General features: G+C 44.6%; 1 protein-coding gene across 1 annotated transcript in view; it reads left to right on the top strand.

Moving 5' to 3' along the window:
* The window catches only part of REEP1 (receptor accessory protein 1), a gene marked incomplete at both ends in the record, with an annotated part of 64,305 nt that overhangs the window by 22,879 nt on the left and 16,725 nt on the right, over positions 1-24,701 (top strand). The window contains 4 exons of the mRNA XM_080344341.1: positions 4,126-4,198; positions 7,271-7,347; positions 9,369-9,489; positions 11,080-11,193. Coding sequence (XP_080200467.1) covers positions 4,126-4,198; positions 7,271-7,347; positions 9,369-9,489; positions 11,080-11,193 — 385 coding nt within the window. The remainder of the gene's footprint in view (positions 1-4,125; positions 4,199-7,270; positions 7,348-9,368; positions 9,490-11,079; positions 11,194-24,701) is intronic.

Genomic DNA, 24,701 nt, shown 5'->3' with positions numbered 1-24,701 from the left:
ATAGATTACCTCCTGGTGATAAGTGAGGGTTTCTCCTCTCCTTTTTGACTTCGTTCATTCAGTTGAACATCCCCTTACGCTGCATCAGTGTTAGGAACAAATAACTTTGGTTATTGGTCTTTGCAAAAGCAACATTTAAAGTCGCTCTTATGGATCATCCCCGGTGCGCTCCCACACACTTTCATTGCCCTTATCCTTTCCCCTTCTGCCTCCGCTGTGTCCCTTTTGACAAAGAATGACCAGAAGCACATGTATCGGTCCAGACTGGGGATTGCTGCTGCTGATGTCCCTAATAGGATTATAAGATTTTCAGGTTTAATCCTTATCCTATTCTTTAGGAAGACTAACCTTTTACTTAGATTTTTGCCTCTTGTTGCACAATTAGTTGACTCTTCAGTGATTTCTTTAGAGCTGCTGTTTTGTCCTTTTTCAAGGCAATTGTAATTGATGTAGATCTCCAGTGTGGACCAGTGTAAGAATTCTTAGACTGTTGTTGTTATTTGTTTAGTGCTGCCAGTGAGATTTCCCAACTCACTGGTGAATGTCACCACTTCCTTGCCTTTCCCTGTACCCTGAGGGTGTGTGTTTGTTTTAGCCCAGGCTGTGGGAACACATCTCTGTAGCTTTAAATGTACCAACTACTACATCAAGCTCTGGGAGTCCCTGCTTTGCTGATCAGGATTTCTGCTTCTTCGCAGAGGGTTAAAGAGCCAAGGCTTTCCAGGGTACGTAGCTTATTCAAAGGAGCCTTGACAGATGGAAATGGGTGGGGAGTGGGTTTGACTCTGTATTTGTAGCCTGGTTTCCTAAGGAAATGAGGCTTAAGCAGTCTGTTTTTCCACTGCTGCTAGCTTTTGGATCCGGAAAGTGATTGTGACCAAAATAGATGGGTCAGAGAGGTCTCAAATATTAAGTTTCTATATTATTTATCTGAATTAGCTGCTGGATGGGAGATCATCTCATAGCAGTGTCTGCCAGGAGGTAAAAGCTGTTGTGTTAACTCCACAGGTAGGTTGTTAATTTAGCTTGCCAACTGGTGGGCACTGGTTGCACGTACCATGGAAGGAGTCACAGCACATGTGGTTCCCAGGTCAGCTGATGAGCGTGGGAGGGAACTGAGTCTGTGATTTTGGGGGATATGTGGAGGAGAGCTGAAGTTCTGTGATGTGATTCAGAGAACATCAGGTAAAACTGGAGTGTTGCAGAAGAAGATGAGAGAGATGAGGAGAAACTGGAGAGTGGCATGGGTGGGATTTGTGTGGTTTGGGCTGCTGCCCCTCAAACTGTGGGGTGTCAGGATAACTGTCAGGAAAGAGCTTGTTTTAGAGGTGATGGGCTGATATGCAATGGAGAAGCAAGGAGCGCAGAAGCTCCAGGGTGTGGGAGAAGACGTGCAAGGAACAGCAGAGGAAGAAGCTGGTGGCAGGACGGTCATTAAAGGAGAGAAGTGACTGAGGTGGGATGTAAGACAAAAACAAACCGACAATAGTTTGGAGCAAAGTTTTTCAGGCACTAGGAGGCAAGGCAAAGAATATTACTTCAACTTGATAGGCAGGGGGGTAGCCCCTGTGTGTGTGTAAGAGGCAGGGGGAAGAGTTTTAAATACTGGTACATCCAGGTGGGGCAGAGATCAGTAAAGCACACAAGGGAGGCTGGAAAGGAGACTTAGACAACGAATGACTTAGTGGCTTGGGCAGAGGGACAAAGAATCAATCTTGAGTTTATGTATAGTGGGCAGAAGGAGTCTGAACGTGGGGATGAAGGAAGGCAGGAATCAACAATAACTTTAATTACACAGGAAGCACAGATGAGGGGGAAGAGAGATGTATTGTCGTTAGCTGGGGAGAGGAACTGAGGGAAGAGATAGAGAATTGATGGATATGTTCAAATTAAATCAATTTTATTCAAGCCTGATCCAAAGCCCAGTGAAGACTGGAATATGTCCATATGCAGGTATTTGTCTCCAAAACCCTGAATATGCTTTATAGAAATGCCTGGAACGTCTTTTATCTTCCATTTGTAGGGTGTACCCAGAGATTAAGTAACTCCAAGCCACATAGTCAGCTACAGCAGCGACAAGACTGGGATCCAACATTCCTTAAACCAGTTTTTGGTCGGGTAAACCATAGCAGTAATAAATGTCCATATATGCACACAACACACTACAAGACAAATCAGTGAAACTCTCAATCTCCAAATTAGGGAGAGCACATCACCTTATTAATTGTCTCAGTTGCACAGTTTCCTTCCTTCATGGGAATTTTTTTCAAGTGTTTATTGCCTGCAACTTATTATTTTCTAGTGATCCTGTAAACTCTTTTCTTCTTCAGGATCTAGTTTTTTTCTGTTACTAGCACAAACTGAGGAAATTAACATCAATCATTTAGTGATTATTTGCAGGAAATAAAAGCGTGAGATAGCAGCCAGCCTGGGCCAAGAAGGAAGGACAGAAATGCGGTACTTTTTATAAGCAGAGCCAAAAATGTTACTCATCTGCTTGGCTGTTAGTTTCTGAATATTGTGGTGCTTTCTTCCTTTTGTGAGCTCAAACTTCTTTGAATTAGGTCCTGCTACCATTGAACTCTGAGGGAATATTTGTTATTAGCTTCAGTGAGAACAGGATCTGTGTTTTCTTCCTTGCCATTACCGGTGTTGCTGTTTGTTAAGATACTGCAAGGGCCAAAAAAGCATTTGATTTCCCAGAACCTTTCTGAGCATTTGTATCTAATCCCTGCATATAGCACAGCCCCTGTGGGTGAAAGAGGTTCAGAAATGACTGTTTCCAGCAAAGCTTTTTGAAGCCGGCCTGAAGCCTCTGTAAAATCTGTTTTTCTGGAGTCTGCATTGTGCTTCAGGTTTTGCTCAGCCATGCTACAGTAAGCACCATGAATAGCAGGCAAATTGTCTTCGGTCACTGCTTTGGAAATCAAGATGTGTGGCAGCTCACCCCATTCTTTCACAAATATCTTCGGGAAGTGCGATGGTACAGTGCATCCCAGAGTGTTAATTTTTAATGTCTTACGTACGTAATGGACTCAGATGTAATTATGAGTCCCACGGCACACAGTTTCTACTGTCAGGATGGAAAAGATGACTGCGGGTCCATGTGGCTCCACAATTAGGGAGTGAAACATGGATCATTTCCATTCCCAAGAGCGGTGAAAACAGCTGTTTTATAGGTTGCAAACCAATAAACACCCCCCTGCAATCTATTAAATTCAGACTTTGCAGCATCATCCTACTGCATTGAATAAAACCGACTGAAACCTGGGCAGGGCAAAGTGGTTTTGACAAGCCTACGCTTATGTCCAGAATAATTGAAGTGAATGAGCAGCTAGGCAGTGATGCAGAGAGGATTTAGTATAAAAAAGTCCTGGTTTTTTTTCTGAGTAATACTATTTTTAACTTACAGATCCTTATTTCTTTCTGACATGAAATCTTGAAGCTGGCAGCATCCTTTTCAGACTTGAAAATGAAAAGAAACTGTGTGAAAGAACAGTAGAGCTGGGATTTTTAGGCCTGATCCTGTTGGTATATCTTGGTGGGCAAATTCCTTCTCCTTTAATGAGCCCAAATGAACTTGACTGAACAGCACAGAGCTCTTCCCTTTAGCCCATTTAATATAAGGCCACAGCATTCAAACCCTCGCGTGGGTAGAAGGTGGATGCTGCTTTACCCTCTGACAGTTTTTCACAGTATTGAATAGAGGTGGAATGGATTTTGTATAAATGATTCTCATTTCATCACGCCTCTGAAAGCAATGTTTGTATATTCCTGGTGTCACATTATATGATCTTGAAATTGGATTTTTAATTTCCTTTTAAAAATGTAGTGGCCTCTCTTGTTTTTGTTTTGTGTGTAACTCACAAGGCACAGCTATGGAAACCATTGCAAAACGAAAGTCAGCCTGAATTCCTGCTCTTCATTCATGTCACTGGCAATAGTTTGTCTGAATTCAGTGACACAAAATCACTCCTGTACTGTACTTAGTGCACTCAAGCTTAAATTAAATCCTAACACTTTTTGCTGATGCAAGAAACACATTTAGCAGACAGGAAAAAAAAAATCTTTCTCTGTGATGGGAAATCAATTTAATACATTTTTTGTTTGTTTGCTTTTTTGCAGGCTTATATTTGGCACTCTTTACCCCGCGTATTATTCCTACAAAGCCGTGAAATCAAAGGACATCAAAGAATATGTGAGTAATGAGGTTTGTGGCTGTGCTGCAGGGTTTGTTTTCTGAGATTATCCCTCACCATGTTGTAAAGGTGTCACCTGTATTCTGAGAAAGCTTGTAAACCAGTGCAAGGGGAAGACTGGCCCCAAGGTGGGCTGGGTGATCACTGGGCATGAGTCTAAAATAAGTAGACTCAGGTTTGTGCTTCTGGCTCCTTGTCAGAGTTGATGTGCACCTTGACAAATGTCTGCTGTTTCTCTGGTGGTGTGAGCTATATACAGCCAACTTTAAAGGTGTTTGGCATCCAGAGCTTTATGTGTTTTCCTTTGTTTCTGAAGAGCAGCATAAATCAAAGCCTTTTCAAAAAGCCTTGAAGGTTTAGCTGCTCATTCAAACCAAGGATCAGAGGAGGCATCTGGAAGCACATATGACTGAATCCTCAGATGGAAACATCCTGTCCCATGGAGTGACCTATTTACAGGCAGGTCTGGCAGCTGGGTGTGCTGGCTTGTCCTTTTGAGGAAAAATCTTCCCTGGTCCCCAGTTTCTAAAGGTGTGTTGGGTCATAAGGGAAAGTGAAATGTGGGAGAATCAAAACCACTTGGGTGCCATTGGGGTCCTGTGGGATTTGTAGCGCCCTTCACAGCCTGAGCTCTGTTAACTTCACTGAACCTGACTCAGCCTCTAGATCTCGACTCTTCAATCCCCTCAAGATCCCAGGGATAACAAGGCCCTTTTCCCCTCCAGATAACAGCGTAGGTGGCTGTACCACTAAGTCCTCAGTGCAAGCTCAAACTGGGACTCACTATGGCTGCTGAGATTTTTCCTTTTTACCAGTCCCCTCCTTCAGATAATGATTTTGGATATTTCAAGAATCATAAGGATTACAGAACACATCTTAAGGCAAAATGTCCCTGCAGCCCTTGCACAGCTATGCTTCTCAAGATTTGTATGAATATACCCTTTGCTTGGAAATGCTGAGGATGTGCGTTAGCATCCCCAAGCAGTGTCTGCCACTGATATTTAACATTTCCGTAGTCCCTTTCTGGAAAATATGTTGTTGAAGGGTCCAGTTCCTGTTGGCAATTCAACTGCAAAAGAGCAGCTCGCATCAGACACATGGGGTCATGACCCAAATATGGGAACAGCTGATCTAAGATGTGGTCTGCACTTATGATTGTTTTTCACTTGAATACACCAGTTGTGGTAATACATCCATTGGGGATCTGATTGGGAGAAAATAAAAGTCATTTACACTGACACGGTACAAACCTTCATTTACTAGTGAAAACTTTTATCACTGTAGTTTATTTTTCTTTTTCTTGCTAATAGTCATTTTGATAAATGGTGTATTGGACTGATCCAAGCCCATCAGCACCAGATCTTGGTTTATGCTTAGAAGTTTTTCCATCAGTAATGTATAACTGAGAGAACCATGCTGGCAGTGAGGCTTTGAGGGAGTTGCCACTATGTAAAAAGTCTGGCAGAAGCTGCTCTGGGAAGACAACACACTCGGGCATTTGGCAGTTCCATACTACTGCTGTAACACTAAATAAAAATATACATATAAATATAAATCCCAGGGGAGCAGTTATATAGGTGGGTGACAGGTCTTCAGCGAATAATTTCAGTACTCACAGGGAGATGAAGGGAGACTACAGGGACTGTCCCCTCTGCATCGAGGAGAAGGTGGAACAAGCCATGTCAGAGCTGGTGAGATCCAGATTTATTGCCTCGCCTTCCTCCCTCCCCCAGAGCAGCACCTGGTGTAGGTGCCTGTCTTGTGCTGCCTTCTTTCCAGCCCTCCCTTATTCTCTAGCAGTTATCCCTGCCATAGGTAACATGGTCCAATTCTCTAATTCTGGGATTTTCATGGATTTTACTTCCTTAAGCTTTCTAATATTCCAGCAAAGCTGCTTAGGGATCTCCATTTTCAAATATAGTTAATTAAACAAGAGTTTTCAGTTAAATTACCAGCTTTTTTCTTACCATCTCTTTTCCTTTGGAGAGACATTCTTAAAACTGTTTGAACTTCAAGTTTTACATTGGAAAAAAATACTGAGGGGGAATAAAAGGTTTCTCTCTCATCTCTAGTACTTGGAAATTATTCCTTACATCATCTTTATGGTGACAGCACCGCAAAAGAGGAGCACCACATCACTTGATAAAAATCACTGCAAGCGCTGATGGTGTGTGACAAATACATTGTTTACTTCCAGCCCAAGAAGAACCAATACTGCATTTAGCTGTGCTTTTAAATGCCTTTTAGTGCTCAGTCACAAAAATCTCCGGATTCCTGAATTACTTATACTACAGTTTCCCTGACCAAGTCACGGTCCCCAAAGGTTCTCTCTGTGTATGTCGCTGTCACCACAAAGGAGACTGTCCATAAATCACCCACCCCACGGCGGAGTTACCGCAGTTGAACACAGTGACAGCACAGCGCGTGCTTTCACTGCCAATATGAGGTAAAACGCACTCACCTAAGCCCCAGGGAAGGGATTTAAGCTGATGGACTTGCCCTTGTCACTGCAATGGGCTCAGGGTGGGGATGTGAGAATGCATCTCTACTCAACCCATGCACACTAATTCAATAAATTGCGGTGAGTTGATTGTGCTCCTGAGCCCTGGGTCATGGGATGGGCATTTACCTCTTCTATCTCTGCCGGGCTAGTTTCCCCTGCCTGTGGATATTATATAAGTGTAATAACTCCATTTTATCTCAATTGCAGTGTGGCCAACACCCAAATATTAACCTTTGCTATGAAGAGGAGATAAGTGAGATTTTTAATGCAATGGTCCTCTGCTGGCCACTGGAGCTTCCTCTGTAGGGACAGAATCAGGCTGCTCTTCTTTGCATGAGACCAGTCCTAAAGGCCACAATCTTCCTTCCCAAGGGCCTCTGATGTGTTATGTGCTGAGGTGGGGGGAGCTCTGGCATCTTTAAGTCTGTAGTAATTGTAAAGTACGTAGTGGGGGAAAAAAAGTAACCTTTTTTTTAATCTGTGAGAGCGATTCTGTGCACTTGTTCCTGCAAGAGATAGTTCAAGGCCCTTGGGGAAAAATGACCCGGCTACTGTTTTTGTTTACCAGGTCAAATGGATGATGTACTGGATCATATTCGCGCTCTTCACGACAGCAGAGACGTTCACGGATATCTTTCTTTGCTGGTGAGCACCAGATGGGAGAGGGGTTTTGGCATGAAATGGAAATGTTTGCAAGGGGAAAAAAGGGGCAAAAAGGTACGCTGCCACCTGAGTATGGGGTTAGCAGCTTCAGGTGCACAGAGGTGTTTCATCTGGAGGAACCATGTTTCCTTTCTCAGTACTGCCATAGGAAAAGCAAGAAAGAGGATAGAACTGCTGAGTGATATCTCATTAGTGAGAAATCATTAGAGGAGTCTCAACCCCCTGCCTGTCAGAGAGAGGCGAAGCTGATTGTGGAGCTGGATGCTTGCAGAGATCCTCGCGTAAACAACAGCAGCTTTAGCTGCAGGCACAGTTCTAGACTTGCCTGGCTGTCTCCTGCAGTAAATACCCACTCTCTGGGGAACAGGCAGAAACAGCCCTGCAGCACAGGATTTTGTTTGTAGGTTACTGCGTGGGTGGTTGTTCCTGGAATGTTTTGCCTGGCTCATACCTAGGTAGTCTGGGTTTATGGTTTGCTGGAGGACAGTGATAGCCCATAGTGATGGGGGCTCTCTGGTGCCAGTGGAAGGATTCCTGGTGACCTCTGTCAGGATGAGAGCACATAAATGCCCAATTATCAGATTCAGAGGGCAACAAAGCTGGTGAGGGGTCTGGAGCACAAGTCTTATGAGGAGCAGCTGAGGGAACTGGGGTTTTCAGCCTGGAGAAAAGGAGGCTGAGAGGAGACCTTATCACTGTCTGCAACTACCTTCAGGTAGTAGGAGGTCGTAGCACAGATGGTGTTGGTCTCTTCCCCCAAGTAGCTGGTGACAGGACAGGAGGAAATGGCCTCAAGTTGCACCAGGCAGGGTTTAGATTAGATATTGGGAAAAAATTCTTTGTAGAAAGGGTTGTCAGGCATTGGAACAGGCTTCCCAAGGAAGTGATGGAGTTACCATCCATAGAGGGCTTTTAAAGGCATTTAGACAAGGTTCTTAGGTACATGGTTTAGTGCTAGAGTTAGGTTAGGTTATGGTTGGACTTGGATCTTGATGTTCTCTTCCAACTGAAATGATTTTATGATTCTGTGATTCTAAATTTGAATGCTCACGTTTGGAAATGTTTGTTACTTGGTTGCCCCTTTTTAGTAAGGGGTTTCTAGTGGAAACCAGTGAGATCAGTAGACTTCAGGATGAAAATTTAGCGGTAGTGCATGACCCTCACCTAAAGCCTGATTCACCATAGCACTGCATGCCTCTACTGAGTCCTCCAGACAAAGGGAATCTGGACTACTTGGCAACATGTCAGATCCATTGAAAATGAGATTAAAGACATTATTGTCTCTCTATCTAATTTGCATGCAGATCTACCTCCACTGTGTTCATCTGAAGCTTTGTTTTTTTGGAGGACGTATTATGTGAGTCTCTCAGGAGGAATGACAGAGGGTTTGTCCAGCCTGTGAAATCAAGTATGCTGTAGAGATCCTCAGTGAGGTGGAAGACCAACCTGGCAAATCCATGCTCAGAGTAGAGCATTACAGAGGCCCATACAGTCAGATGTGGGTGTGGCGTGGCCCTGCAGGCTTGGTAGCAGTGCTGTGCTGTCACAGCAGGGGTCTGGCTGGGCTGGTGCACAGCCACCATGGGGTCTCTGCGCTACTCTTGCTTGTCCCTGCCTAGAAAAGGTAGTATTGGTTGTTATCTTAAAAGCAGAAAGGCAGAGAGATGAAAAGTGCATAAGTGTATCAATGAAATACTGATTTGCTCCTTTGTAATGACTGGGGATGCTCTGAAGGCAGCATCTGTGCTCTTTGCATGTAGAAAGCTCCTCTTATCACACAGCGGAGTTTCTTCCAGACCATTAAATAATGGCCCTGATACCTGAGTAAAGATTTACCCATTGAGATGTGTGCCAAGGAAAGTGAATGTGGTTTGGTCTTGGAGTTCTTTGCTAAGCGAAAGCTGCCCTAAGCTAGACTGGCCAGTCCCTTCCTGTGCCGAGCATCTCTAATTAAGGGCAGTGGTTAAATTGGGAGCAGACATTAACAGCTCTTTTTCTTCTAGGTTTCCATTCTACTATGAACTCAAAATAGCTTTTGTAGCTTGGCTGCTGTCTCCATATACAAAAGGCTCCAGCCTCCTCTACAGGAAATTTGTTCATCCAACACTGTCTTCAAAAGAAAAGGTAATCACAGGTGTCTGGGTCCTCTCTGGGTGGAGCAGATCTACAGTGTGTTTACTCCAGTCTTCGTATCACTCATTTTCACTGAGGGACTGGGAGCTGCTGATTCTCTTCCTCTGTCATTTGATCATCTCCTTTTGACGGGTGTTTTTGTTCTTTGTGGTTGTTGTGTTTTTAAATACTGGCATCTGTTCAGCGCACTCACATGTATTAACTCATCTTTGTGCACTTGAGAAGTTCGGAGGGAGGGGGATTGAAAATACCTCCTAGAGCTGCTTTGCACATACAGACTGAATATAGCTGGAGTGCTGTGTTGTGGCTGGATATAACAATTAGAGAAACAGAGTCTGGCAGCCAGGGCTCCTTAACTTTGTCCCCAGCTCTGCCTAAAATGTGGTGCAGCAATGAGACAAATAACCCAGCCTGTCTGAAAGGCACTTAGTAAACATTTACCTGGCTGGGAGATGCACAGCATGCTGAAGTAAGGCATGTAGCATGTGAGGTCCTAGCTTCAGAAATGTCTTGCTCAAATTCATGATGCTAATTTTGAGGAGGGACGTTACAGCTTGGATCACTTGCTTGCCTAGGAGATGCCTGTGGCTATGAATGGGATGTTGTCAGGTGGATCCATTTGGCACATGGGAATGCATGGGCCAGGGATAACTATCAGTCATGTATCAACATGCAAACTACCAAGAAGTGAATAACTGTTTACCACATTGACAGCTGTGGAAATGAAAGATGTTTAGCCACAGGCAGTGCATGAACAGTTGTATCTCAGTCCTGTCCGATAAGGACAGTGGGGATCAGTCCCATCTCTCTGCTTCCTGTGAACTTCTGCTTACACTTCTCACAACTAGTGCTTGTGCATTTTGGATTGCCACCTCTTATTTACAGCTTCCAGTCCCTACTAACCCAGCACATCCAGTAGCTGTGTACTAGAAGTTGTCATCCATTATCATCCAGATCCTTGTGTCTTGAGGGAGGGTGGGTGAGGGCAGGGATTTTTGTAACGATTTCACTGTGTATTAGAACAGCAAAGTCCAGAAGCTCTGGACCTACCAGTTCCATGGGCATGTTGAAGCTGGACACTGCAGTGATGTGCAGAGATATCTTGGATACTTCTGAGACCACTAGTCCTGGACCCAGGGCAGCAGAGCTGCAGCTACCCAGTGTCATAATCTGATTCTTTTCAATTATGGGGCAATGCAATTTGTCTTTAGGGTCCATAGATTGCCAGTGGCTCCTGACACACTCCAGTCCATTCTTCCCAGGTAGATGTGTCTGTCTTGTTCTCAGGACCTATTGGTGGTGGTTGCACTGTGCAAGTGTATCCCAACTTTGGGTCCCAATCTGCCATTCACAGAATAAAGAGTTCCCAAAGCCTGCAGTGGGAGTTACTGCTCCCCTGCAAACCTTTCCTTTCTGCAGACGTTGGCTGTGAACTTCTCTTCAGCCAAGGTGGAGGAAATGGAGGATGTCTGCCTCCATAGAAGATGACCTGGCGAAGCCAAGAGTTTGAGGCTGGGAGCACTCTGAATTTGTTCTTCTTGTGCTTTCTTTTTTTGTTGTTGTTGTCGTCTGCTGTAACAGGAGATCGATGACTGCCTCGTCCAGGCAAAAGACCGGAGCTACGATGCCCTTGTGCACTTCGGGAAGCGTGGCCTGAACGTCGCAGCCACAGCAGCCGTCATGGCAGCTTCAAAGGTAAAGGTGCGGGTCAGGATGGTGACACTGGCATCTCATCTGCATCCATTGCCTACAGCAGCCACAGTGTGGAGGGGGAGAGATGGTGAGGGCAGGGATTCTCTCCATGATTTTTTTGTCATGCCCCCTGGTGTCTCATTCACCAGACACACAGGTCCCTCTTGGGATGAAAACAGTATGTGTCCATGTAAACATTGAGAAACTTGATTCCTGTGAGGTGCCAGAGCCCTGGAACAGGCTGCCCAGAGAGGCTGTGGAGTCTCCTTCTCTGCAGACATTCAAACCCTCCTGGACACCTTCCTGTGTGATCTGCTCTGGGGAATCTGCTTTAGCAGGTGGGTTGGACTGGATGATCTCCAGAGGTCCCTTCCAACCCCAGCCATTCTGTGATTCTGTGTGGTACCTAGTGAACCCACAGGAGGCTGGAAATGATGGATTAAGACTAGGGTCTGCCTCAGGCCTCTGAATGTTACATTTTCCATCAGTACCTGGATGACAGCATTAGCAATTCTGTTGACCGCAACCTATAATCTTCATTTTTACTGTCAAAATAGAAGCATGCTTCCTTGAAAGATGCTGACGTTAGGTGAACACAGTTAACACTCTATCGGGGAAATGTTGGTTTTTTTTGGTCAGCACCTTCCATGGTGAAGGGAAGGGCCATCTGCACTCCAGTTTTTCAGTTGTTGTGCTGAGTTGTTGAGAAGTCTGGAGGACCTAATGATATAATTTGGGTACTCACAGAAAGTGGACATGATCTGAAGGTCATGAAGGCTAAAAGTTTATCTGCAAGACTTACATGTAACATACCCGGTGCCTAGTTCTCTGAAGATGTGTTTATTTAAGAGTGAATGGGAAGTGGCATTAGGTGCATTTGGAGCGTGAGTAGATACTGGGTGAGTGGTCTCATCTGAGGAGGTGTATCATGTACTGTCTTCCTGGCTTAGAGCCAGAACTAGAAAATAGCTGTTATCTCTGTTCCTTTGCTTGCACAAAAGCTGCAAGGACCTGATAACTGCGTTTTGTGGTCCTGCTCTCTGGCCATGGATTATCATGGCTTAGGGTAGATGCAGACAGTGACTATACCCTTGCATTCTGGAGGCAAGACTTGTATAAAAGATACAGCTTTCATGCGGTCAGACACAGTTCCCCTTGCAAAAGGATAATAGAAACATATGGGCAAGGTGGGTACTGGTATTAGGAAAAACGTGTGAATGGAAGTTGAAGGAAATTCTTTTCCTCTGTCAAATGCTTTTCCTATGACCTCAGGCACATCATTTTAGTATGTCTGGGCATTACCTTTTGTAAAAATGCATAATACATCCTTTGGAGGCCAAATACTATAAAGTCTATAAAGTATGTTGAATGCAAGGTATTATAGAAGTGCAGAGCCCCTGGGATGTGCCATGCACACCTATGATCACAAATATATGCAACAGCTAAATCCTGTTCCAAAGAAAAAACAAAAAATGCCTCCTTTTTCCCTGCCAAGCATTGTGGAGGCTGTGAGTGTCAGGCCTGGCTCAGTTCTTCTCCTGAACTGTTGCTCTGCAGTGGATAGGCTCTGCTAACCCAGGGACTGCTGGCTAATCCTAACCTGCACTGAAACCTGGGGTAAATGTGGAGCTAAAGCGAAGCTGTGTGTTATATACCCAACAAAACAACATTTGTGTGATGCCTCCATGACACTTTTACTGCTTCTGTGTAAGCCTGAAGAAGTCGCACCACAGACATAAATAGGCTCCGGGAATGCCTGTTTTGTAGCACTGCCTGTGTTCTGAACTCCTTCCTACAAGGTGCTGCAAACTGTCTGTGCTAGAGCCGTTTTTAGGACAGAGTGAGAAGCTACTTGTGAATCCCAAATAAACTCGGAATCCTCTTTGGGGAGCTCCTGAGTATGAGAAGCTCAACAGTAGCCCAGACCCACAGCACAACCAGTTCATCTCAGCCCTGCAACAGTGTCTTCATCAGCTTTTCAACCTGAATAAATACTCAGCACCACAGTTTTTTCTTCTCACTGTTCTGTTTTTCTGGTGTTTTGCTTAAGAATCTCAGTGCCTTGAGCTGTGGCTCCAGTGGCAGTGGGAAGCTGAATAGAAGGGAGAAGAGTCTCCGGGGTACAAGGAAGCTGTTGTTTCGCATGAGTTAATGAAGCTGCCCATTCAGTGCTGGAAGAAAGCAACTCTGTGACTTATGTAATATTGTTGTATGGTACATCTGCCAGCTGAACTTGAGAGAAAACAGATAAGGTATAGCAACCTATAAATGGACCTGTGTCTTTCCTTTGGGGAGGTGAAAATGATCTATTGATAAGCTTGAGACGTTGCTATTGGATTGACTGATTTTTTCAAAACAAAGCAAGGACTCTTCGTGTCTTTGGTTCAACCTTGACATGTAAATTACTCTGAATATGTGAGGCAAAATAGGACTCCTGGCTTCCTTCACCACTTTGGCCTGTGGCCTCCAGCGAGTTGTTTGCTTCTGTGTGCCTCAGGGTGCAGGTCCGAAACGGCATGAGCTGATTTTACAGCGCTTCTCCTCCAAAATGGTGTAGTGCTCCTGGTGCATTACTATGCACCAGCTCTTTGGACCTCCTCAGGATACCTCTAATCTATCAGAAAGCTAATCCAGAAACGGAAAAAATGGGAATACTGTTTTTTGAGCCCACAAAAGTGTCGTGAGTGCCCGAGCCAGCACAAGGGAAGGGACAGAACCAGAGTGAAGAGTGTGGTTGAAGGAATGAAAAGCAAGATCTTCCCTTCCTGGTGGCAAGAAGGAGACAGCTTAACTCTGTTGCTCATGGGACCACATCCGTAATACATTTACACTCTTCATGGTATAATGTTCAGGAATGGGTAAAGCAGCTTCTGTCCCTGCCCTTCTCGAACTGAATTTTTTGCCTTTTGGGCCGGGATAGCTGAATGGCTGTGATTTACAGCCCCATGTGTTGCAGTACAGGAGTGCTGAGCTGGGGTTCCTCAGGTATTTGAGGTGTGAAGTGTGATGGGTCAGGTGTGGACGTGTCTGTGTTCAGCTGTCCCTGCTGCTGTGAAGAGAGCCATTCCAGGAGAGCAGCGATACAAGCAGGTACGGCTGGTAACAGCTTCTATTGCCCTGGTTTTCAGCTGCCATTAAATATATGTCAGCACCCTGACTTGCTCACTTGAGAAGGAATTATAACAGAGCTAGATGATCCTGCATGAGAGAAGTTTAAGTGACTAATTATATGCAAAACACTTTGAGCTGACAGATGCCAGACAAGACTGTGGTCCTGTCCTTGGGGGGAAGTTTCCAGGAAGGGAGGAAAGAGAATACAGTTTCTAAGGCTTATCCTGGCTTTCCCCAATGTCAAGGTTAGCTGCTGATAAGTGTTGTGTGTAGGTGGGAAAGTGAGCCCTGAACAGGTTCTTTGGGTATCAGCCTTTAATGGATCGTATTATAATTAGAAACTATAGAGATGACCATATATTCAGGAGCACTGAGCTCCTGCAGCTCTCATGGAAAACGTGGCTTCTACTGGCAAGTGAATGTGAGGATCTGTCCTATTTCCTACTTCACTTGGATTGATGGGTGAGAAAAAGATGGTTTTGTATTAAGAAATGGACCCTCTGACTTTGCAAGTCAGCATCTTCTGGTGGCAAAGAGAGAGGCTGGGCTGAAAGTGCATTCTGTACAGACCTGTTTTCAATAAATTAGCTTTAATCTAAAATCTCCTATACTTGGAGACATGTCTCCCACTGTGCACAATCCTGTCCTCTCATTTCTTTCCGAGCTGTGGCAATAGATCTTCTTGTGTTGCACAAGATCTGTCATGATCTTTTTTCTTTTGTGATAAGATTTGGGCAAGGCCCATCTCTTCATTCTACTTACCCACTGAGCAGCACAATCTGCTCCTCTCCGATTTGTGTGTCACAAGCTGCTACTTATATATTTATCACTAAGACGCTGCAAGCTGTGCACACCCACACTTTCCTTATCTCTGATCCCCTGACCCTTTCTCCTTTCTATCTTAAATAGCCCGCAGTTTTAGTTAGCCAAGTGCAGGCTTGTCCCCTTCCTCCTGCTCCCTTCCCCTGCTCGGTTTTGTTTTGAAGCCACAGTTGTGCCAGCGCTGGCACAAACGTGTGCCAATTCATTTTACAGGCTGAGGAGCTGTCAGTGTCCCAAGCACCCTGAGTCTGCCCAGCTGGCTCGCTTGGGTGTTTTCTCTCTCTCCAGAGAGTCTATTTTTGACTCTCTCTAAGCAGAGAGGGCATTGGATATCTGGTCTTATTACCCCTCCTAGATGCTCAACACCAATCTTCTCCCTGCTCTCAGCAGCTTGTGTCCCCACCAAGGAGCATAATCTCATTTGGGGCTCTGTAATCCTGTCCTCATTGTTTGGCCATTCTGTCACATGCTGTGACTTCAAGAGGGTCTGGCCTAAATGGCAGGATTAGATGACCAGGCAGTAAATCCTGCTCCTTTTTGTGTGTTTTCAATTAGTTCCAACTAGTTCAGCCTTTCCTGCTTCCGAAGGGCCCTGGGCACTGTCCACCACCTTCTTTCCAGCAGTGGAGCTGTCAGATGGAGGCCTGGGCATAACTGGGCATTTCATTGGCACCAGTCAGGTTTTGGTGTGAGCGGCTGGGACACGTGTGTGGCTGCAGTGAGGAGAGGGACCGATGGTGTGGAGGCAGCAGCAGCCTCCCCCAGCACGCCCATGTGTCCTCCCTTGCTGTCACCATGCTCCCAGCACTTTCTCATCCTCCATCTGTCACCCTGGGGCTTCCACCACTGCTGCCTTGCCCTGTCCCCAATCCCCCACCCTTTTACTCCCTGCTTCTCTTCCCAAGACCCTGCCCAGCCCCGCTGTTGCCTCCCCTGTATCTACAACCAATTTTACACTCTCCCCCAGCTTTCCGACTCTCTCCTTCAAGCTCCTGGGTTTCCCAGATCCTATTTGCTTGTATCCTTATGCCTTGCCCCGAACAAACCAGTTCTGCCAAACAGGTCAATATCTTTCCCCACCCTCAAGACAAATACTCCTCTCAACCACTTAACCATCCCCAAGCTGCAGCCTCAGCTCTGCTCTTCAAAGGATACCTGCAGAAAACATCTCACAACCAACAGGTCATCATAACTCAGTTGTTTCTGATAATGGACCTTTTTCTGCCCTCCTTCTGCCCTCCTGTGCTTAGGGAAGGGACTGTTTGCACAGCAGCTGGTGCTGTGGCCCATTGTGTGCCCCTCAGTACCCCTGCCTTTAGAAGGGGAGTGGGGCACATATGCTGCTGGCAGTGGGCACAGTGCCTTGGCAGGAGATGATAAATGAGGTGGAGTGAGCAGGCACGCATGATTGGTATCGATGAAAGGCTTGTTTGTGCCTAATAAGTCTGAGAAACAGTCCAGGAGCCTTTCATGCATGGGGAAATATGGCTTGTGGTGCTGCCAGAGCTGGCAATCACTCTGGTTGTTGGTTAAAAGAACCAGACATGCAGATGAAAGCAGGAGGGTTTCAGGATGTGCATCCACCTCCTTAGTGTTCAGGAGTGCAGCATCAGCGGTTTCCAAATTGCTTCAGCTCACAACCACCTCTCTGGTCCAACATCATCACTTCTATTTCCACCTTTGGGCTCACCAGCCCCTGAGGAGTCGCAGCTCTGCTACTTTAGGGTCCCTTAGCCCAGGGAATTTATAGGCAGTTTCCCATTGTGTTGGCTGTTTTTTAAACCAGGGCACTGGAAGAGAAACACTGGAGGTCATTTGGATTTTATCAGTCAAACAGTATCTTTTCCTTCATTTCTGTCATCTAGCTGGTATAGCCAGTGCAACTGCCTGAAAGTCAATATGTCGACCCCTAATTTTCCAAGAAAATTGAGACGTGTTTACTGTGGGAGTTTGGAGCCCAAACTTGTGTAAGAGGGAGATGCCGCCTTTTGTGGCATGATGGTGGAGAATCACAATTTTACTTGAATTGGAAAGAGGGAGGCATGGAGTGGGGAGCATCCTTCCCTTTAATAGGCTGGATAAAGCCTCTTTGTAACAATGAGATCCCTCTGCTTGGCGGGAGAGTGTTTCTCTGCTTACCAAAGGTATCAGTGAACAGCTCTGTCTCTGCTTAGTACCATATCTGTAGTGGCCACACTATGTCCCCTGATCTCTGACATGGCCAAGAGCTGCAGAAGCCAGGAGTGATATAAAATAATGCAGTTTGATAAACCTTTGAGGACGCATTAGTTTTATCGAGGACGGCTGAGCGTGCTGCTTTTGAAAGTAGCTTCCTGTAAAGGATGTCCATTTGGGATCTAAAATCAAAGATCTCATGGCTGTGTAATGCTATACCAAATGGCTTTCTTGAAACATATGTTAGCATGTCATTGCTCACAGAATTTTGTGAGCTGTTCCTGTCGTGGTGTGACAGCTTGTGGTGTCTTCACTCTTAAGTCTTTGAGAATCTGTTTGGGGTTTTTTTTCCCCAAATCAATAGAAACCCAGTGCTGTTTCCACTTTCTCTCTCTTGTTGGCTCTTCGGTTCGTGTCTCCAAGAATCAAACAATAGCCAGTGAATGCACAGGACAGCAGAATCAAACAATAATTTTATACAGAGAGACCAGGCTGGGAGACACAATAACAAACAGTTCCCTGGAGAGGAAATGAACTGCACAAACAAAAAGGGTGGATGAAATTAAGTTTCCACCATCAATATTAACGTCAGCTGGTTTCCCTTTGAGTCTGGAATACTGTCTGGCATCTCCAAGCCATGGAGCTGTCTCAGGCTGGGCACAGCACACAGGCCCTGGCCATAAGGATATTGTTTGTAGGATATTTGTGTTAATATGGTGGCAGAAGCAGTTTCCTCCCTCACTCAGGCCTGTGCTCAGAGCATAAAGCCACTGGTTTTGCTTTTAGCAGGACCTGCCCACAGCCAGACGTGATAATGCTTCTGTGTGCAAACTCCCGCTTGTTGCTGTAATTCCCCGGTGTTACCCGACTTCTCAGAAGCCCTGTCAGTCACCAGGGCTAAAATGACTGCCACGTGTCCCTCACATAATCCTGTGCCTAAATTAGTCGTAAATGCACTCTGTTCTTAATGATCTTAAGTCTGGATTACAGAGGTGGCCACACACTGAGGGTTTCTCCAGCGGGAAGCATCAATCAAGTGCAAGGACTGGAGTGGCAGCCTGTTGTGTTTATGATTTGCTTTACTCTTTAAATGCACTTATGAGGCAACACCCTGTCAGCTGAGGTTATGGAGTGGTTTCTCCATCTCTCTGGGAAAGCTGAGGGAGAACCTGCGTTCAAAGGTGTAGTTCACATGTGGGTGTCCCTGCTTTTGATGTGTATGTGAGTGCCTGCACATGGTGCCCAGCGTCGTGCTCGTGTCTCGCCTCGATTACTTATGCTTCAAATAGACCTTATTCTCAAAGCTTTTATGTGTGTTGCCACAATGGCTCTCTCTTTTCCCTTGCTAGGTCTCTCAGCTGCTTCATTTACACTTGTTTTTGGACCACAAAAAAGGGCAGGTAATTTGCTGAGTGCCTACACTAACCACTAACTAACGTCTGGCTCCCCATTAGACTAGTCGAACTGTTTTCAGCTGAGATTGGGCTGAGACCAGATGCTGTCTGCTCTGCTTCCAGTGGGTAGATCCCGCGTGCTGAGCTTTAAAAGCCTGTCTTTGATCTCATCAACAAAATGCCTTCCAAGTCCTCTGCTGGCAATCGGAGAGACTCCAGCAGCCAGGCAGGGAGCTTTGTATGTGGAAAACCTGTCTAACTCAGGTTGTTGCTACTGCATTGGCCAAGCTGCTGCATTTGCCTTTGGTTTATCTCGCTAATGGCTAAAGGGAGCATCTCTCCCACCGCTGGGAACCCGTTTGGATGGTTTGGGGTTGCAGTGAAGCTGGTGAGGCCAGGACTTGGCTCACCAAGTGAAGATGCATCCCAGCAAGCATTTTCAGACTGGTGTGGTTGGGGAAGTCCTGCTGACGCCATAGCGATAACTCATGACCTAGGAACATGCACCACACCTCGTAGCAAATGAATATCTGCAGGATGGAGGCTGTAACGTGCATGCAGATGTGTCTGCTGGCGTGGAGGAGAACTGCTAACCAAAATCCCAGCAAAAAGAGAGGAGAACATTAACAGGTTTAGTATTGTGCTGGAAACGAGTGTGACTTAGTCTTCCTTTGCCTGTCCATTAACTGCTGATCTTAAGATGCAAAAGACCAGACGGTGCCATCCTGTATTAACAACAACCAAATTAAAAGCTTCTATTTTATGACCTGATACCTTTTTGTTCCTGATTTGTGTCGCTTCACTGTGCTGTGTTGTAGTTTCCACAGCTGCAAAATGAAGTTTATAGGTATTATAAGTGTTTTGAAGCCTAAATAATGTCTACAGAATTCTTTCAGATTGTCAGACTGAAGGTATGATAAAATCTAGATGCTGTTATTTGTTTATATTTGGATCATTTAATGGGACTTTGCTATATAAATTGCAGATTTTTAAATTATTTGCCTGATTTTATTTACCTAGAGCCTACATAAAGCTACCTACGTATGTGGAATGTTTGTAATTAATTGATGTAAACCCAGTTTTTCCAGACTCCTAAATCCATCTCCATCTTAAAAGTCGTACTTCAAATGTGAATGCAGAGATTAATTATAGAGAGGCAGAGTAATTAAGACAGTTGCAGCTATTTCTGATGGAGTGCCTTTCAGACTGCCTGACACAAAGATGACTTCAGGTCTTGGAAAGGACCAAGATTTCTGATCCTTCCAAGCAAATATTGGTTGCATCAGTGTTTGTGCTCTGGGCCCACAGAGGTTGACGTTTATTTCTGGGAATGATGATGTCCGCAACATTTAGAGGAAGGCAGCACGCAGGTTAGCGGGCTTTGAAAGCTCGGGATTTTGATACCGTTTTTTAAAGCAAAAATAAGGAGAGAATGTGCTAGATGTGGGGAAGTAAGGCACACCTTTGCTGCAGTTGCAATTTTGACCAAAGCTGGTAGAGACGTACCTAAATTAGTTTTACATTAATTACTGTGCTGCATGGATGGGAGCTTTAACTTCCCATAGAATCACAGACAAGCTTCTGCAGCTTAAATATCCATGTCTTGATGGGTGATGCCATAATACCATTGGGTTTGTCGTGAATCTAAATAAGGTTGATAACAAGTGATAGCAGTTACTGGGGGGTGATATTACTGTGTCCTTTTTAGTATTTATCTTCTGTCCGATTTAGTAGCACCAAGCCCTGCCCCAGCCTGGCCATTCTGTGCCCCTGTAGAGAGAAAACTGTCCTATGTATGTACCCAGCGAGGCTGATGCGTCCTGGGAGAAGAAGAGATGAATGAAGCCTGAAGAGATGTGCTCTCAGCTTGTGCCGTGCCTTATCTATGGGGTGAACTTTCCTAGGGACAAGATCAGATGAATTTGAGAGCATGTACATGATAGGGAGCAGGGAACAGAGACACACCTGCTGCCACTTGTTGCCACCCAAACCTCACCCTCTAGCAAAATCCTTGACTAGTGGATCAGAATTTCCATGCTTATGGGGACAGTCTGTGTCCTGAGCGAAGCTGGATGGGCTAGAAGTTGAGTCTAGTCAGGCAGTCTTGTGCCCAGGGAGAGAGAGTAAAGCTCAGTCTTCCAGCACCACTTCATACTTGTGTCCTCTACCAGGGGATGAAGTCCCCAAAATACAAGTCCCACACTGCCAGCACAATCATCCTGACAGGGCAGCTGCTTTTCAGTGAGGGGAGAGAGAGGTGGTATCATCCATAGTCCCACCGCCCTTCCAGTCCCCTTTTCAAAGGTTGTATAACATCATTGTGCTGTTTTGCTCTTGACACAGTGAAATGTTACCGTGACTACTGTCATGCTATAACTACTGTCACACTCTCTAGGATAAAACTAGCCCAGATCTGTGTGGACAAGCTGCAAATGTGCCTCTGGCCTGCAGTGTACACGTAGCTTCAGGACCTGGATCTCCTCTCTGTACAGACACACGCTGTGCTGAAATTCCTGGGACACCTCCCATGTCTGGAGCAGTTAGAAGAGCATCTGTATGATTGTAGCCAAGATGGTAAACAAAATTCCCCAAAACAGCTGCTCTTCCACGTGATTATTTTACCCAAACACAGCCCAAGATGTGTGCAAAGTCTATTCTGTTGTGAAATAAAGCTATTGACTTGTTTTTTTTTTTTGTTAATAAATTATAAGTCTTGTTGTGGAACAATAAGCATTACAGCTGGAAAAAGTCTTTATTGCTGAAACATATAACTACAGCAGTGCAAACCATCACAGCGCTGGCTTTTCAAATGCTTGTGATTTCATATACAGCAGCTACTTATCTGTCAGGGAAATTAAGGTTGATAACACCATTTTCCATTTTACTCTGAAATCATTCTGATTCTGCTGTAATCGTAATTTCTGTTGTGTTTCTATTTGGGGTCAGGTAGAAATGTGGTAATGGCGAAAGAATTGTGTTATGTTGTGCCCTAGGAGCAATTAAATCAAGTCTATACCTACAAAGACCGAAGGTGCAAAAATTTGAAAGAAAAGAAGTGAAAGAGAAGTCAGCAGGTTTTCACATGTGTTCAGTGTCCTCACTCAGCATGAGCCTTTCTGAGATTTGGACAAACTGTTTCATAGAATGGTAGGAACAGTAATATTTTCCTATTTATGGATTGAGCAACCTTTATCTTTGCTGTTACAAACTCAGGTGAAATTAAAACAAAGATTAAGACAATGTCTTTTCTTTCCTGGATGAAGTCCAAGTTGTTTAGCACAGGTGCAGTGACTGTGTGTTTAGAACTGTGTTTGTACATATTATATGTATGGACCCACAGATGGCAGGCACTTATCAAGCCCTTGTTGTTTCAAAGCTGTCTCTGGGGCTTTTGATCGTTATATGCCACTATATCATGAGTTGCAATGCAAGAATATTAACATATCTTCTTCATTTTCTATGCAAAGGGGTGTGTTAGTGTCATCTTCTCTGCCAGGTGGGTCTGACGTATGAATCTCATCTCTAATCTGACTCGTGTCCATATACATAAATTACTTGCTAGAATGAAATGGTATTTGGGTTGTCAGCCCAGTGACAGTTGCAGACATAGACTGTAGAGTAAATCTGTCTTAGGCTGGCCTAAGAGGGGTCACTCGAGATGCCTCTTGGAGAGAGAACATGTCCCAAGAGTGGCTCAGCCACTGGCAGGAGGACCCAAAGTTCAGGCATCAACTCTTGTGGCCAGTTGGAGAGTGAGATGGCAGAGATGAGGTTTTAACAAAACCTCAGCTCCAGAAACTGTGCTATCAAGTATATAAAATCAGCCAAATGAAATGTCTTGGAATACAAGAGAAAAAGACCAATTCATTTAAAATACTTTAAAGAATAGAACAGGCTAATGAGAAAGTAAATCTGCAGGTAGAGCATGGTGGGTGTGTGGAGACTTCTCTGTGAGTCTGCAGGTAAGCTGAATGTAAAATGCTGCCAAACAAAACATACATAGAAAGATCTTAAGAAACCAAAAGTTCAGTAAAATGAAGGAAAAAATCCCAGTGCAGCTTTTTGAGTAACTCTGCCCTACAAAGGACAGTTCAGTTTTATTTTTCTTAGGTGATGCATATTTCTACTGCTGATGCATCGGGACAGCATTGAAGAAGTTCTCATCGTGTGCTGTGTGCTTCTTGCTGATGCAGAAAGTGCTGTGGTCCAGGATGTACAGCCTGCCAGTGATTAAATGGATGTGCTCTGGAGTTGAGTTTGGGGACAGGATGCTGAAATCTGCAGCCCAGAAGGGAGCAGTGATGGATTCTGGTCCAGCCCCAACCTTGAGCCCTCTGGCCGTGTTCCGCTTATGTGCTGCTTTGACAAATACGAATCTAAATGAAGATGGTGTCTGAATCACTATGATGTACCTTAACTACGTTATTAAACAGGGCAATATTTACTGTTGTTTGCCATTTCGCCTCATTCAAAGCATCCATTGAATTTGTCCTAATTTACAGTAGCAGAAATAATTTTAGAATCAGGCCCTATATATTCATTTCAAGATTTTTTTCAAGACTATATACTATGAATTATCTTTCAGACCCTCTTCCCACCAACAAAATGTCAAAACGTAGATATACTTTTGATCAGTAATGCTGCTTATATTCTGAATATCACTTAATGTAGCCAACAGAGAAGGTTAGACAGGGTTTGTATTGATTGTATTTTCTGGTGTTCTGACTTTATGGCAGTGGTGTAGTACGAAGGTTGCAGAATTCAGAAGGAGGAATACTTATAGTCAACTTTTTGATGGGATGTAGTTTTAATGAAAAGTTTCTTTTAACCGACCCATCTTTTACAAAGAACAACTGCATTCCTTTCACTGAGGAATATGTTTGTTGCCTCACTGAGAGCTAGTCTAAATAGAATAGAAAATATTGTATTAGTTGATTTCTTCTTTAAGCTGCATGGAAAAAGCACTGCATTTAACATTTTAGTTTGCATTTAACAATAACATTTTGTTACTTTGAAATTTCAGATTTTCTGTGCTCTGGAAATTCTGTATATGACGGAGAATGGCTGGGTCACTATAATCATAGATGAATAACTTTAAAATGGAGTTGTTTTGATGCAGACTATTTAATTGTGTTTCCGAAGCCAAGCACCTATTTGCCTTGGATCCTAGTGAAGAAAAGTACCTACCAGAAAGATAAAACAACATCCTGCTCCTTTAGATGTGGCCAAGGCTACTCCGAGCTCCAATGACTTCACTGAAGAATCTGAGATGCTCACTGTCAAATTGTGAATGGATTTATACATAGAACCACTCCGAAAGGAAGAGCAAAGAGAGGGAAATGATGCTTTTAACAACTCATTTTTGTCCTCTCTAGGTTACTGGACCAGGCAATTTTTTCTCTTCCCATTGTACTTTAATGAGCAAGGAGGTAGAAAGGCTCAAAATACACTGTGGAATCTTAACTTTTGTGTTGTTTGCTTGTTTAACTAGGGACAGGGGGCCCTGTCGGAGAGACTAAGGAGCTTTAGCATGCAGGACCTGTCAACGATTCGTGGAGACAGCAGCAGCACTGTCCCTCCTTCAGTCACTGTACGAACAAGTAGCAAACAGAGCCAGCCAAAAACATCCCGAAGTGCATCGGAAGGCACCGGCAGCTCAGGTAAGCGCCAGTGTTATTTTCAGAGTCGTGTTGTCTGGAATATCGCACCATTGAATGAAGTCATGCCTTTGGCAGGAATATATAGAAACAGGCATTGCAGGCAGCACATACCAGAATTTGCAGGACACAGACATGCTTGTTGAGTCTCTTGGCGCTTGAGAGAGAAAACAGTATCATCGTTTGGTGGTTACTATTCCTGGCTGGTACCAAGGCAGTCAGTACCAGTCCTTGCAACTTGAGCTGAAAAGTCAGGCTTTGGGCTGGGGGCTGGAAACTGTGGTGGCTTTTCAATGAGAGGGGTAATGGAAGTGCAAAAGTAAGATATGCACATTAGTGGGCAAGGGTCATT

This window comes from Nesoenas mayeri, assembly GCF_963082525.1.
Source record: "Nesoenas mayeri genome assembly, chromosome: 4".
In the NCBI taxonomy this organism is placed as follows: Eukaryota; Metazoa; Chordata; class Aves; order Columbiformes; family Columbidae; genus Nesoenas; species Nesoenas mayeri.
Note: the sequence above shows the minus strand (reverse complement) of the source record. Positions and strands in the feature narration are given on the sequence as shown.